The 15,915-nt window shown below is 44.0% G+C and overlaps 1 protein-coding gene across 1 annotated transcript in view; it reads right to left on the bottom strand.

Moving 5' to 3' along the window:
- LOC146813711 (solute carrier family 22 member 7-like) overlaps nucleotides 1-15,915 on the bottom strand; it is a 238,364-nt gene that overhangs the window by 39,033 nt on the left and 183,416 nt on the right. The window contains exon 8 of the mRNA XM_085609490.1: nucleotides 3,682-3,790. Within this exon, the coding sequence (XP_085465616.1) occupies nucleotides 3,682-3,790 (109 nt within the window). The remainder of the gene's footprint in view (nucleotides 1-3,681; nucleotides 3,791-15,915) is intronic.

The raw sequence follows: 15,915 nt of genomic DNA, 5'->3' as shown, positions 1-15,915 counted from the left end.
TTGATATGGCAGCGTCTGCCTTGTGATAGATAATTCTTGCTGCCTGGTTTTGAATGCAGTGTAACTGATTACGCTGGAGGCCTAGATATGTTGCATTGGCATAGTCAATTTTGGAAAGGATCAAGGCGATGATGATTTGGATGAAAGCTTCCCTGCTGAAAAGCCTTCAGATTTTGCGCAGTTTCCTGAGTTGGAAGAAACAGGCAGAGGTGACCGCCCCGATCTGCGAGTTCAGAGTCAATATGGACACCTAGGCTCTTGATCGAGGTCTTTGGGGCGGGTGCTGGACACATTTCTTCGGGCCAATGAGTCGGGGTCCAGTGCTGAAGTTTATTGTTTGGGATAATGATTTTGGTTTTATCCAAATTAAGTTTTAGCTGATTTTTATGCATCCAATTCCTGATGAAAACCATAGTACTCTTAAGAAACACCTTGGATTGTATAGAGTCATCTATAGAGAAAATCAGCTGCATGTCATCCGCATAGTTGTATATCTGTACCCCCATCTGACGGAGCGTGGTTATGAGGGGTCGGATATATACATTAAAAAGATGCGGCGACAGCAAAGAACCCTGCGGAACTCCACAATTGAGGTTGCAAATGTCAGATTTATAAGGCGATAGCCACACTGATTGTCCTCTGAGACCTGCTGCGGCAAGACGTTCCATCAATATTCCATGATTAACTGGATCGAACGCCACTGACAAGTCCAGGAGGATCAGAGCTTGAGTGTAGTCGACATCGGCTTTTTCTATTAAATCATCCATGACAGATAAAATGACAAGATCGAAAGCCTGCCTGATAAGGGTCTAAGAATTGGATGTCTTCTATAAAGGCACTAAAAAGTTTAGCCACATGTGCCTTTAATACCTTAACTAGAAGTGGCAGAAGCAATATAGGCCTATAATAATCTAACCTCTGCGGGTTAACCCCTTGTTTTTTCTGTAGGGGAATGATAACCGCTTCTTTAAAGGCTAGTGGGACTGTCCCTTGACTCAGGGATAAATTGAGTAGGGAAAGGATGGTTCCAGGAATTTCTGAGCAAATGGCTTTTGGTATGTATGGGGGACAGATGTCGTTTGGTGAGCCTGATTTAACTTTATTGAGAAGTTCCAAGAACGATTCACTCCTTAGGCAGGAGAGGGTAGCCATGTAGGAGGTAATCTTAATTTCAGGTTGTTCCCTCACGTTCCCATAGTTAGAATCAATGGAATCCTGAATTTTAATTTTTTCAAGGAAAAAAGAATTTAGTTTATTACATAGCTTCTGTGTGGCAGGAATGGGGGGGGTCACACGCTCGGGATTGGCTAGCTCTTTTAGGGTGTTAAAGATGTCTATGGTTTTATTGTACGAGTTTGATATTTTATTAGAAAAGAACATCTTTTTAGCCTCTAGAATACCTTTTTTATAGATTGCAAGTTTAGTGTGGTAATATTCTCTGGATTCTGGTGAGTAGGTGCTATATGTAGCGATTATAACCCAAAAGAATCGTCAATAAATTTGTGGTTCAGATGGAGGTGGCCGCCAGCGAAGCAACACACTTGCCGATGGGGTCTAGTCATCTCGCCTCTCTTTCAGGTGGGCAGAAGATAGAGATGAGGGATTTCATGAGCATGGCTGAGCTGCTTTTCGGACAACGGAAACCGGCTTTGGGTGACTAGTGATTTGAATTTGGCACTCTACTTTTTCTCCAGACAGAGAAACGGGCCGGAGAGGTGGCTGCGTCAGATCTTTCCCCATTCCAAATGTGATCTGCGTTCAGAATAGCCCTTGAATTCCACAGTCACAGAGACAACAGTCCCTTTGCTGAACCTGAATTGGCAAAACAAATTTCCCAGATGACCTTACAATGAGGAAACAGAAATTGATATCTCATCATGGGAGAGTCCACTGGTAGAAGTTCCGCACCTTTTGTTACGTCCACTACTTAATGAGTCACTTAAAAAGCCTCCTCAAGAATGTCTCCTTCCTCTTCTGACTCCGCATCATTCATCGTCAGTCATATGCACTTCTGCCGAGCGCAGTGGTGGGATTGGTGGCAAAGACAGAGGCGGTCCTGGTTGCTGTGGTGTGGGTAGTTGCTGTTCCTCTTGTGGAGGTCGGGTTGAGCATTTTGCTCCTGAATCTGTGGGAACCTTGCATAGTAGCTTTCATCATGGACTGTATATCCATAACAAAGTCTTTAGGCATTTGCATCATTTGTGGTTCATGGTACCTGTGCTCCATGGATGGTTCCTCGTAATAGGGGTTGTAGTGCCTGTGCCGATCATAATGAAGATGGGTAAAGGGCCAGCCACAGTCTTCCTCTTGAGGGTATATGAGGCTTGAAGTAAAGTCTCTTGGATGCACCTAGCTCTCCTCTTGATCGCCATCCAATTGATATTTTGCCCATAAGTTCCCAGGACTATCTGTTGGTTCAAATGGGCCATCCTCATTGGCTAGATATCAAACAGCTTGTGCTGCTGAAGATATCTTACCCAGAAAGGGTTGGAAAATCTGGAGTCCAGAAGACCTAGCCAAGGATTAAATCCATAGGTCCCTGCAGTTGTTAGTGAATGAATTGGATCAACTGGTGTCTTTGCTTCGGGTAATGTAAGTGATGGTGAGGATGGTTTTGTCCACAGTGTAACTGTCTGATGTACCCATTGACGATGAAACTGAGGACAATGGTTTCACTGTCACTGACAAAGATGATTTAGCTTTCACTGAAGCTTTAAATTTAACAGCTCAATTTGCAGTATTTGGAATTCTGTGTGTGTGGGGATATTTGTTGTGCATGTGTACTTGTGTTCTCATGCATTGCAGATTCATGTGAAAGTGGCAAGCCGTGACATAGGGCCTGATTAAGATGGCAGTCGTTGGGCAGGTGTCTGACTGACTATATGTTGGCGGTTCCATCTGCCCAATTACAACGCAACCGCCATAAAGGCAGTCGTAAAACTGCTCTTTTCCATTGCAGCATGCGCTGCGGTCCTAGAAAAGGGCTGCAGCACAAGTCGCAGTGGAAAAGGGCAGTTCACCAACATCCATGCACAGTGTGCCAGGCACCATATGGTGCCTGGCACACGGTGCATGGATGTTTGGAGGCCGGCCCATAGCAGAGGCCCTTAGGGGATGGGGGCCCTGGGAAGAGCCCCTAAAGTCCCATTCCGGCTTCCTTTTCATGGCGGTTGGACTGCCATGGAAAGGCAGTCGGAATGGGCTATTTTAATCCCTATGGTGGTGCCTCCGCGGCCACCCTATTGTAGGGAATACAATCCGACCGATGGCCCAACAGACGTTGGTTGGTCCCTCCTACAGATGCGGTCCGACTGACCGCATCATAATGCGGCGGTCGGACGTCCCTACTGGATGTTGGTCGGAAAGCCACCAAATGCCTGTCGGTGGCTGTCTAACTTCCATCCTACTCAGGACCATAGGGAGTCCTCTTGTGCCTTGGCTGATGTAGTTGCTTTTTTTTCAAGATCGGTTTGCATTCTGGTCTGCATTGAGTCCATTTCTAAACCTCTATATTGCGTAAAATTATTGTTTTCCGAGACTCCCCAAAGAGAACCAGAGAGTGAAAACAGCAATCTATGCTCTTACTACAGCCACTTAATGTCTTCTTTTTCGACAAAGAAAACTTGTGGTGTTACCCCCCATATTATCAGTCATGGACATCATTTTAAGAGGTATACATACCTGAGCACAGTGGGGTAGAGCTCTGCGGTGAACAAAGCGAGGATGGAAATGGCAGCTCCGGCGAACGCTTTCCCTAAAATGGCGATTGTTGCTCGCACAGTGTCTAGAGCTGGGAGAGGGAACGGAGGAGAGAGAGCGAGAGGATGCAAGTGTTATACAGGTGGCCTTAACTACATAAGAGGGGAACTGTCTACTTTCTAGATAAACAGAAAGCACCCATTGAGGTCAACCATAAACCATTAACAGTTCTGCTGCGCGTCAAATAAAATCATTTTAAATATAACATTAGGTAAGAATTTAAAGTAAATCAGAATATAATCGAACAGTGCAAAGCAAACAGGGTGATGTAAGCGGCATATTCTAGGTACCATCCATGTTCACATTGTTTTAAAAGGACATAAACGAACAATGAAGAACAAGGCGCTACAAGCGTGGCCAGTCAATGCCCACAGGGATTTTCAGTGTAGAGGGATTTTTTTATTTTTAATTAATCGAGTTTTAGATAGCCAGAGCTAGGCCCAATGGCATCAGTGTCTTTAGACAGTTTGCATAGATTACATTTACAAGGAATATGCAATAAAAAAATAAACATACAGTTGTATGTATACTGGGGATAGTATACTGTAAGGGGTGGAAAGGGAGATCAATAAAGTTCTGGGGTAGTGATAGTAGGTTGTAGCAAGGGGTGGTAGAATACATGGGAAGGTGTTTCAGAGGTAGAGATGCGCAGGCTCATCGATGCGGGGGGAAGGAGCAGCTGGCCAGTCGATTATTTTAGGACAGTGGGTTCAGCTATTTGTTGAGAAGAAATAGTTTGAGTTTTTTTCCGAAGTATAGGAATGATTGATTGTTGCGTACCTTCTGTGGTAGAGCGTTCCAAATTCTTGGGGTATTTCCAGAAAGGAACAGGTGAGTGATTTTAGTAGTCTTAAATTTGGGTGGAATCAGGCGTAGAGTGTTAGAGCTTCTCAGAGGGCTATTTTTGGCCATCTTTAGATAGGTTGTTGGTGAGGTAGTTTGACTTTCCAGTATAGAGAACTTTGTGGGTTATGCACACTGTTTTGAATATACTTCTCGCTTCGATTGGTCGTTAGTTGAGTTTCTTAAGTGTAGGAGTGATGTGATTTTATTGCCTCTCCCCAGAGACCTGTCTAGTCACTGCATTGAGTGTAGAATAGGTGCAAGGTGGGTTTTTGGAGTACCGGTGATTGTTGCGATAACATAGTCCAGCTTATAGGGGATTAGTGGTTGCACTGCAGTCTTTAGGTCACCCAGGGGAATGAAGGATTTTATTTTATTTTAGGTATTTCAGCATGTAGAACACACTTTTTGTCGAGGATTTGATATGATCTTTCACGTTCAAGATTTTCTCAAGAGAAATCCCTTGTGGCTTGTTAGAGATGGATAGTTTACAGTTTCGTACATTTAGGTGCTGCGCTAGTTAAGGATGGGATAAGACGTTCCTTTTGGATGGATGAGGAGGAGTTTGGTTTGAGAGAGAATGTTGTTTATGTGCTGGATGTCTTTAGATGACGAGATTTTGATGTAGAGTTGGGCACCATCTGCATAGAGATGGGTGTCTGTTTTGGCCTTTTTCAAGATCACTGCAAGGGGTTCCATACAGAGGTCGAACAAGAGGACAAGATTGATCCTTGGGGAACTCCTTGTGTGACTCATACTGCTTGTGAGGTGGAGCTGTTTAATTTGATTAGGTGGGAACTCTGGTTCAAGTATGAGGCAAACCATTGGAGGACAGTACTGTTGATGCTAGCACACTGTGAGAAGGCGTTTAGGAGAATCTTCTGGTTAACGGTATCAAAGGCCGCTGTGAGGTCCAGGGTCCAGGTAGGATTAAGAGACAAACCTCTCAATTTTTCAATAGTTTTGGCTATGAAGAGGAGGTTAGTTAGCGGTCTGCAGTTTTTAAGGTCATTCGAGTGGACGTCTAGCTTTTTAATGAAGGTGGCCACTTGGCTGAGTTTAAGGCAGGGCGGCATGGATCCATTGTATATTGAGGAGTTAATGATTTTTGTTCAGTTAGGTTGATTATGTGTCTGATAGTTCTGACAATATATGAGGGAAGAGGGTCAGAGAAGTGGGATGTCTGCTTCATGCATTAAAGTTTTTCAAGGATTACTTTTTCAGAGATGTTTTAAAAAATAGTCCAGGTTGCATAGTTTTTCAGTTGTAAGTGATTGTAGGTGGAGTTCTGGTTCGTTGAGGTGGTGGATTTGGGGGTGACCACCAAAGGTTGGAAATGTAGCAAGGGCGGTGCGTCTTTGGTAGAGGGACCATCTTTGGTAGGGGGAGAAGAATGGAGGGGGCCAGAGAAATTTTGATGTTTAAAAACATTTGGTGAACTCTTCGCAGCGCTTGGCAGAGTTGAACTGTGCTGGGAGGTGATGCAGTGTGCTCCCCCCTTCCTGTTTGAAAAGGCTCCCTTGAGCCATTGAGCTGACGAGCTTGTGGAGATGCACCTGTGTGCCTGTGAGAGGTGCTGAGACCTGAAAGGATTGTGGCAGCCTGCAAAGCAACCACAGATTAAATTTGTTTTTATCCCTACGGATGATATCCAGAAACACGTGTCTAGAGATTTGCAGCACTAACCTGCACCATCTTTGGTGGAATACTCCAGTAAATATTCAAGTAAGCATGTACCATGAACTGCATTCACCATAATGCTAAGGGACGTACTGTACTGGGAGGTGAAGCAGTGTGCTCCCACCCCTTTCAGATGTTGAAACGTTCTTTAGATGTATTTCTTAAGTGGTCAAGTTGGGCTCGGAAGAAAGTAGATTTCTCTCTGAAGATATATTTCTTGTATTTTAGGTGTTCCGCTCGGAGGAGGGCGAGATGGATCAGCGAAGGTTGATTTCTACAGGTTCATTCTGTCAGCCTAAATTGCCAGGTTCTGGAGGGTATACTTGCAGATTTCTTGAGTTTTAGGAGGGTTACAGTGTCAAGAATTTCCATCAGTTTTGTGTTATAGGGGGAGGTGAGGTCATTGACTGTAGTAAAGTTGGGTGGCAGGAGAATTTTGGAGCTGAGTAGGGATTCTTGCTCTGATTGGGGGATTTGGTTTATGTTCCTTGTCCAGTGCTTAAGATTATACAACTGGTTGGGGAGCTTAGGTTGGTTGACATTGAGGTCAAATAGAATTAGGTGATGGTCAGGCAGTCGATCGGATTGACCATTCAGGGATCTGAATTAGAACCCTGTTTTATAAAAAAATGTCTTGCGTTAACCCCACTTTGTCCTTGATAATGCAATGGCATAATTTTAATGCATGTGTTAGCTCTGGATTACTGAGTTTTGAAGTTGCTCACAGTACATGTTGTGAGCAGAGAGGTTGGACTCAGTTGAGATGCCCAATGGGGTACATGAAAGAGAACTGCCCTAAAAATAAATATTTTCATCATTGATGATTTCTTCTGTGAGTTGCCTGCAAGAGTGATCCCAGGATTCTTATCTGATGGAGGATGTTGGATCAGCGATGACCAATGGCACGAGCTGCTCAGTTGCAGAAGTGGCCTTGCCTTGCACAACCACTGATAGGTGACTGGTCAGCCTCCATGTCAGTTTTGACAGGGGAAGGGTCCTCTGCTGCCTGTGTTCACTGGCTCATGGCTTCCTCTTACCTGGATGGCAGGTGGTGGGAAGAATGTTTTAGGGTTGCCATTGTGGAGGAATGCTAGAGCATCGATGGTAGAGGTGCTGGCACCTTGACTACATACGGCAACCTCTGTTGGTACACCACAGCTTTGCCACTGTACTCGCATGTCGGTGGAGATCCAGGGGACTCGAGCAACAGAGGTCCTCCCTGGATCTCACATGACCACTGACAGCTTGAAGCCGCAAAGACCATGAACGTATCCTCGTGGACCTCGTGGCTTTCCTCTGGCCACTCGGTTTGCACCTGTGCTGGGATCTGGCAGCAAGCTGCTGGTCCATTTTGATGTTGCCCAGTGTGCTTGCTATTTTGATAGGGTAGGAGTATTAAACACTAGACCAGGATTGGTATGTTGCCTGACCCAATAGACATAATAGAAAAACGACAGCCTCGTTTTCACAAATGTCTCCGATTCCCTGACAGCAGAAACAAAGAATTAAGGCTGATGGTCGATGCTTAGAACTATTCTGTTTTGGGTAGTTTAAGGGTCTTATATGCGTCTTTGAACTTGCTGTCTAATTGCTTTTCTCCATTTTAACACAATTGCACGCAAACAGTGAACACAGATATATTTTATTGGCACATGGACTACCCCACCTTGGTACTCAGCTAAAGTATGTTACCAGATGAAAAGATATTCTGCAACAGAAACAGACACCTCTTAGTTTGTACTTTGCTAACTTGACTGTGCACTGTTTCAACAGTATTTTACTAGAAGGTCTGAATTCCTTCCTACTGACAACCCTTCTATGACGCACTTCACCAGGTGCCTGTAGAACTAGATGCAATTGTTGTGCCAAATGATTTTACTGCTGAAGTCCTTCTTCCTCTGCAGACGACCTTGTAATCTATCCTAGAAATTTTTATTTTTATTTTTAGAAAGTCTCCTTACTACTTGCTAAATAATTTATGCAAATCAGAACCTAACCCCAATAAAATAATCTGGACCTCAAACCTATCTGAAAAATGCAGCAAAAATTACAAATACAGGCTAATGCAAGAATATCCTGAAATACCAGTGAAAGACTAACTTCAAAGTAATTAATGGACAAATCCATTGCTACTGTTCCAGCAGTTACTTGTTACGTACTCCTCGTAGTTTTGCATTTATTGGTGTGTACGTATATAGTTTGACCCTCCTCTGTAGTGATCTAGTTCTGTGTATCTAGTTGTTTTGTGAGAAGCACTCTGCTATCCTAGTAGTGAGGGCTGCACAATACAAATGCCATAATTATAATAAACGTGTGATCCATGGGAGATAAAAACACACCTCATTACAAATCTCCAAGGAGCGATCTCTTTACCAGGGATGTGACTATCTCCCATACGTTTTGGGAGACTGTGGACAGAAACTCCCTAGCACCCTTTCTTTACACATCAAAGTCATTCTTTTAGTCTCTATTTTCAGCAATGGGAACATTATGATTCAGAACCTGGAAAAATGTCAAAGTCCCTTTCGGATGCTTCTATAATCCATAGGGGATCCGAGACCATCTGCACTCTCCCCACAACTCCATCATCCTTAAAGAGCTCTGGGAAAGTTCTTCACAACATTCCGTTAATGATCTCAGCCACTGTATAAAATCCCCGAAAGCCACTGTCCCTATACTCCAAGATAGACCACTTACCCCTTCATTTACCTCCATGTTTGAAGACATCTCTCTACACCTAAATAAATAGGGATGGCCCTCTTTACACCTGAATAGAAAGGGCTGGCCCTCCTCAAACCTAAATAAATAGGGCTGGCCCTCCTTAAAACTTAACAGATAGGGTTGGCCCTCCCTAAACTTAAACAGATAGGGCTGGCCCTCCTTACACCTACACCGATAGGGCTGGCCCCCCTTAAGCCTAAATAAATAGGGCTGGCCCTCCTTACACCTCAACAGATAGGGCTGGCCCTCCTTACACCTCAACAGAAAGGGTTGGCCCTCCTTTAATCTGAACAGGTAGGGCTGGCCATCCTTAAACCTAAATAGATAGGGCTGGCCCACTAAGACCTGAAAAGATAGGGTTGGCCCTCCTTAGCCCGGAATAGATACGGCTGGCCCTCCTTACACCAAAACAGATAGGGCTGGTCCTCTTTACACCTAAATAGATAGGGCTGGCCCTCTTTACACCTAAACAGATATGGATGGCCCTCCTTAGACCTGAATAGATAGGGCTGGCCCTCCTTAGACCTGAATAGATAAGGCTGGCCCTCTTTACACCTAAATAGATAGGGCTGGCCAATCCACAGAACAGACAGTAGATATCACTATCCCAGTTCTGATACGTGAAATATAGAGGAAAGCTCATATCACTGCATACCTGCCACATCAAATATGCACCCTACTTCATTCTCGTCTAACTACAAATATTCCCTAGTTTGAGAGGACAAATATAACACTTTGCTCTAATCTCTGAGTAACTTATTCAATAAAATTATAATGCTTTCTTTGGAGGTTGACCACATCATCAACAAAATGAGGAGCCTCTTTGCCCTGGTTTGCATGGCCCTTAAGATATTCAGAGACCAATGCACAAAGAGCCACATACTCCATGCCCAGACCAAACCATCTACCAGTCCCCCACATAACCATCCCTTCCATAGCCCTAGAAACTAAATGCCCTCTTGCCAGACTGTCATTCCAAAACAGCTGAATTTCATATGATGCAGAGACACCATTTAACCAGCACCACCTTAGGTGCCATCCCGGGACCTCCGATGATAGAGAGCAACCCTGAGATCCACAATATAACTAACTGTCTGGATGGGACTCCATCTTAAAAGCGTGACCAACAGAAAAGCCGATCGTAAAAATGTTGCTCAGTTCGAGTCAACTTCTTCTTCATGTGAGCCGTAACTAGATCCTCATTAAGACGTTTTCTTCGTAACTGTAGATTGGCGGTACAATTGTCCAGCATGAAAATCCTCTGTTGAGTCCTCCTCGACTGCACACACCTAGTGTGTGGAAAAGGTGATCCTTTTTTCAAAAATGGTCAAGTTTTTTCACTGTTTGTACTGAAGCTCTGTTTAGTTTATCTTTGAAACCAATGTCCTTCTGGATCAGCAGTAACCCTTCATTTCTCTGGCATAGATAATATAGGCAGATTTCTTTCTGCATCTTTCCAGAAAAGAATAGTGGGCCCGATTCGCAAGAGTAATCTGAGACAAAATCCTAACTTTACGACTTTCGGTATTCACAGATGGCATTTAGTACTAAAGTTAGCATTTTGTCTCAGTTAAACTTAAGTTGGTCTTAAATTTAATTTAAGACCAAAATTTAAGATTAACTGAGATAAAATCCTAACTTTAGTACTCCTAAATGACTTCTGTTAACACTGAAAGTCGTGAAGTTAGGATTTTGTCTCAGATTAGTTTTGTGAATCGGGCCCCTTGTTGCAAGTCTTACCATCACTCAACATGGCAGAATTGGAAAATATCTAGGTAACCGATAAGGGTTTGCTGAACTTACTGTGACTCGCCAACCTGACTCGCACCCAGCCCCTTTGTTGCAACATTAACTCCTTTACTCCATTTTTCCAATCATAGTACTCTTTGTACCCCTCTTGGGCTTTCTTACATTAGTTACAACCACAGAAGAGGACCACTTTTTCTGCTGGTATCCAGACAAACAAGCAACATTATCTTTGTGAACGGTTCTCTACTTCTCAACTCTAAAAGGGCTGTAACCAGTCAAGGTTGGCGTGATGCTGTAAGGTAAGCCCTTATCAATCTGTCAAGTGTCTTTTTCCTTATAGCAATTTGTTCACTGTCCATTATCCTCCTGTTGAAGCACTCAACAGACCCAATACTAGCAGGATGATAGAGTGAAGTATGTTTATCTCACTTACATCCTGTAAAGTAATTGTTTCAAATATTTAGACAGTATGGGTGGCCTGTTGTCACTCAACAGTGATTTGGGAGTGCCCTCTTTGAGGAATATGTTTTTGAGGAAGGAAACAATAGTTCAGTAGTCTAGTGTCCGTGTTGAAATATTACTTTGCTGCATCTCATCTGTCCGCTTATTCTGGTCCTATGCTAAGGGCTCTTAAACTCAAGGGAGTCTATAGTATGTACTATATAAAAAACAATCAAATAAATGTAAACGATTTGGTAGCCCCCAGTTGCTTGGCAGAAGCTGGAGGGAGCCTAATAAATGTACCCATTTTCACTGAGCATCAATGAAATTGAAATAAAAATCTCTGGTGTATGTATCTGAAAGAGATCTTCATAATCCCCCCAAAAAGTCCATCCAGAGATCTGCTGCCACTTGTGCGCTTCACTCTGAACATTTGACTTTGTTCCATGCTCGGTGATGGTGGCCGTTTAATGTGTTTTGGTAGAATCTCAAACATGGGTCGGTGTAGTAGTTTGTTGCCCCACAGAGCAAAGGAGTTGACATTGAGTTGGTGTTCGCAACCATTTTCAGAGGCTGAGGTTCCACAAGTGCCTGTTTTTTGGCAGTGTCAGATGGTGAGCATATGTCCATACACTGATCAGAAGCAGCATGTTGAGTGACATGTTAACAGTTTAGCATACACACATCCTAGTCCCAGTCTGTCGGCTGACCAGTGTGGCCTGCAAACTGCTTTGAAGATGATTTTTCAAGCAAAGGAAGCAGTTCCAGCATGTGCAGTGTGAGGCTCACGTTGAGCAGATACTAAGCAGGGATGATGATGAGGACTGTATGTACTAGAGTCTGCCAGCACATAAGCTACAAGCTCAGTGAAGGTGACATGGGACAACAAAATTGTTTTATGCTATAACTTTTTCATAGAAGACAAAGTTTTGAACTTGCAACGCTAGGCTCTCGAATGGTAACTTTTTCTGCGGGACAAACCTGCTTCCTGTGATTGGCCTGTACTCCATTGCAGTCAGCTTGAACTTGTGACTTTGTGCTGGTCTGCTTCTTGATGCTATTTTTGCTTAAAATGGCATGTCTCTGGTACTACTGATTGGATTTTCATCATTTAGGTCTCACTTTATTTATTAAATGGTGCTCTATTTTCCTTAATTAGTTTGAGCATTTTATTGTGTTGTGTTTCCACTTTATTACTGTTTGTGTGCTGTATAAATACTTTCAACGTTGCCTTGGGTTAAGCACAGGTCAATTTAGTGACTTTTGGGGTTCACACTAACAAGTATTGTGGTTATTGCTTGAGCAGGGGTTTGCCCGCCATCAAACAATAACTCAGTTTCTCACAGAGATATTCCTGGACGTTGAGTTGCCTTTGTGAAGGAACCATTTGTAAGTTGCTTGTATATAAAAAAACAAATGTCAGGCATTACCAGTGTATCTCATTCAACACTTCAGGATGAGGGTGGGATGGGAGATGATTTCTAAAGCTATGGAGTGGCCCAGCAACTTTAGGAGTAAGGGTCATCTTCATCTATGGTTAGGAGGATGTCATCAATAATGTGCAAGGTTGCTGTCTCTGAGCTGCAGTCTAATGTGAAGACAGATTTGCATCCATGCACAAAATGGTTGGGTTTGTTGTGATCTTGAAATTGAGCATAGACTGTGCTTTCAATGATTTGACAGATGGAGGGTAGATGAATGAAGGACTGGTTTTTGGTGAGGGCAGCACTGGCTAGTCTCGGTTTCTTAAAAAGTGGGAGCATTTGGTCGGTTGCAACTGCTTCTGGGAAAATGCCCTAAGTGAGAGATCCCTTGACAACGGAGAGTAGGGGTGACAAACCATCTCTGGAAAGAGTTCTGATGAAGGATAATCATCTTCATAAACTTTGACAGAGTTGAATATGTCAGCAAGATTTGCAAGAGATAGGGCTTCAAAGGATGACCGTTGCTGGGGGCTACTAGAAGATTAGGCTGTAAGAGGGAAAGCAAACTTGGTGTCGGTGATGTGCTGTTGAAGCTTCATTATTTTTTACTAAAGAAGAGGTTAATGGCACTGCGCCTGTCTGTGGAGTGTAGGATGAAAAAACTACAATCTTTGCTGGGTTTTTTGAACTTCGGGCGTACTTACATTCCCGATTATGCCCAGCATATCAAGCCGCTATATGCCTTGGTACAACCTACTTTTACTAAATCGAGCTGGCTGCCAGAACATTCTGCTATCCTGCACTCTTTGCAGGCTGATCTTCTTACTTCTAAGTACTTATTGACACGTGATAACCACACAAACCTCGTAATCAGAATTGTGCCTGGTGCAGTGGGTTTCAGGTACTTAACGTTTAATGAAGGGGACACCGTCCCCATTGCTTACAAGTCACATTTGTACACTTCGGCTGAAATGTGCTTTTCCACAGTAGAGAAGGTGTTAACTGCAGTACAGATGGCGATTGTAAAAGAGAGAGCGCTATCCGAATTCTAAAGCTTTGCATCCACGTTGGATACAATGAGCCACTTCTTTGACATCTCCGGATGTCACATTCATCTTTGATGCCTCATTGCAGATTCAGGAGTATTTTCAGTATGAATTTGTTCATCCAGCTCCTCTGTCTTTGCGCCCGATTGAGGATTACCATTGTATCATTTACACTGACGGTTCGGCGCAACCAGCAACGGAATCTAAGCATGCTTATTCAGCGGCCTGAGCAATAATACTTTTGTGAATGGAGAATTCAAGTTAGATGTCGTGCATACGCAGGCATTAGGTGATTGTACCGCCCAGTAGGCAGAGCTATGTGCTCTGGTGCTTGCACGGGAGTTTGCTGATCCTTGAGTGACTACTCTTATTGTGAGTTACTCATACTACGGTGTTAAACCTTTCAACGACAATTTATTCTTTTGGTCTCAAAATAAATATTGTGATTCCAAAGGTAGCACAATCAAACATAAAATGCTTTGGGTTCGAGTTGCAGAACTTAAACAACGTCTGCCGCTCGTGAATGTAATTGATACTCTTGGTCACCAGCGCGTAGGGGTACACGCTGTTGGCAACAGTTTAGCTGACGAAGCAGCGAAAACAGCAGTGGCAACATATCTGATAGCAGCAGTTACAAGATCCAAAAGTAAGATTGATGATGACATCTTGGCAGCTATTGCTGCTACAGAGAAGGGTGATAATTTCCCTAGAGGTTTCCCTTCCAAATACTCTTATCATTTAAGTCCTGATGAAGTTCCCTACGTGAAAATTAACGACGTTGGTGACAGATTGATTCCCAACGCGTACTGCAGACTTGCCTTGATAACAGCCGCTCACGAAGGTATGGCCACAGCAGGCGTTTCACCGACTGTTACTATCTTACAACAACGTTACTGGTGGCGCGGCTTTTATAAACAGACTCGTGCTTATGTCCTTAATTGTGACATTTGCCAGCAGATTAAACCTTCGACTGCTGCGCGTCCACCTCAAACACAGTTGTACTTATCTAATAAACCGATTGGGTGTGTTTATTTAGATCCCTGCGGTCCTTTCTCCTCTGATACTGCGTATAAGTATATCTTAGTTGCAGTGGATTCATGCACACGTTTTCTATGGGTCTGGTCACAAAGGAGTGCTGATGCTCAAACTGTCATCAGGGATTTGCGTGTCTTTGTGGACATTTTTGCATGTGGTACCCTTCATTCAGATCAGGGTCCAGCATTCGCCTCTAAGGCCTACAAGGATGCCTTACTTCATGGACCATAATGCTTTGGGGTAACACGCTGGTAGGACGAGCAGTGTGCGACCAATTGGATTTGTGTTAATATTCAGGCTCCCTTGAGCCGGTGGGGCTGACGAGCTCATGGTTACGCACCTGAATGCCACGAGCGGTACTGGACCTGAGAACAATTTTTGTCAGCCTACGCAGCAACCCTACACACATGCCTATTCCCTGCTGACGAGAGGTAATAACCTCGAAACACGTGTCCAGGGATGGCCAACACGACTTTAATTTTGCTTAATACTCTGGCAGAGGCGCACTCGCTGATGCTGACTTCATGGACCATAATGCTTTGGGGTAACACGCTGGTAGGACGAGCAGTGTGCGACCAATTGGATTTGTGTTAATATTTAGGCTCCCTTGAGCCGGTGGGGCTGACGAGCTCATGGTTACGCACCTGAATGCAACGAGCGGTACTGGACCTGAGAACAATTTTTGGCAGCCTACGCAGCAACCCTACACACATGCCTATTCCCTGCTGACGAGAGGTAATAACCTCGAAACACGTGTCCAGGAATGGCCAACGCGACTTTAATTTTGGTTAATACTCTGGCAGAGGCGCACTCGCTGATGCTGACTTCATGGACCATAATGCTTTGGGGTAATACGCTGGTAGGATGAGCAGTGTGCGACCAATTGGATTTGTATTAATATTCAGGCTCCCTTGAGCCGGTGGGGCTGACGAGCTCATGGTGACGCACCTGAATGCCACGAGCGGTACTGGACATGAGAACAATTTTTGGCAGCCTACGCAGCAACCCTACACATGCCTATTCCCTGCTGACGAGAGGTAATAACCTCGAAACACGTGTCCAGGGATGGCCAACGCGACTTTAATTTTGCTTAATACTCTGGCAGAGGCACACTCGCTGATGCTGACTTAATGGACCATAATGCTTTGGGGTAACACGCTGGTAGGATGAGCAGTGTGCGACCAATTGGATTTGTGTTAATATTCAGGCTCCCTTGA

Source organism: Triturus cristatus, chromosome 6, assembly GCF_964204655.1.
Source record: "Triturus cristatus chromosome 6, aTriCri1.1, whole genome shotgun sequence".
NCBI lineage: Eukaryota > Metazoa > Chordata > Amphibia > Caudata > Salamandridae > Triturus > Triturus cristatus.
Note: the sequence above shows the minus strand (reverse complement) of the source record. Positions and strands in the feature narration are given on the sequence as shown.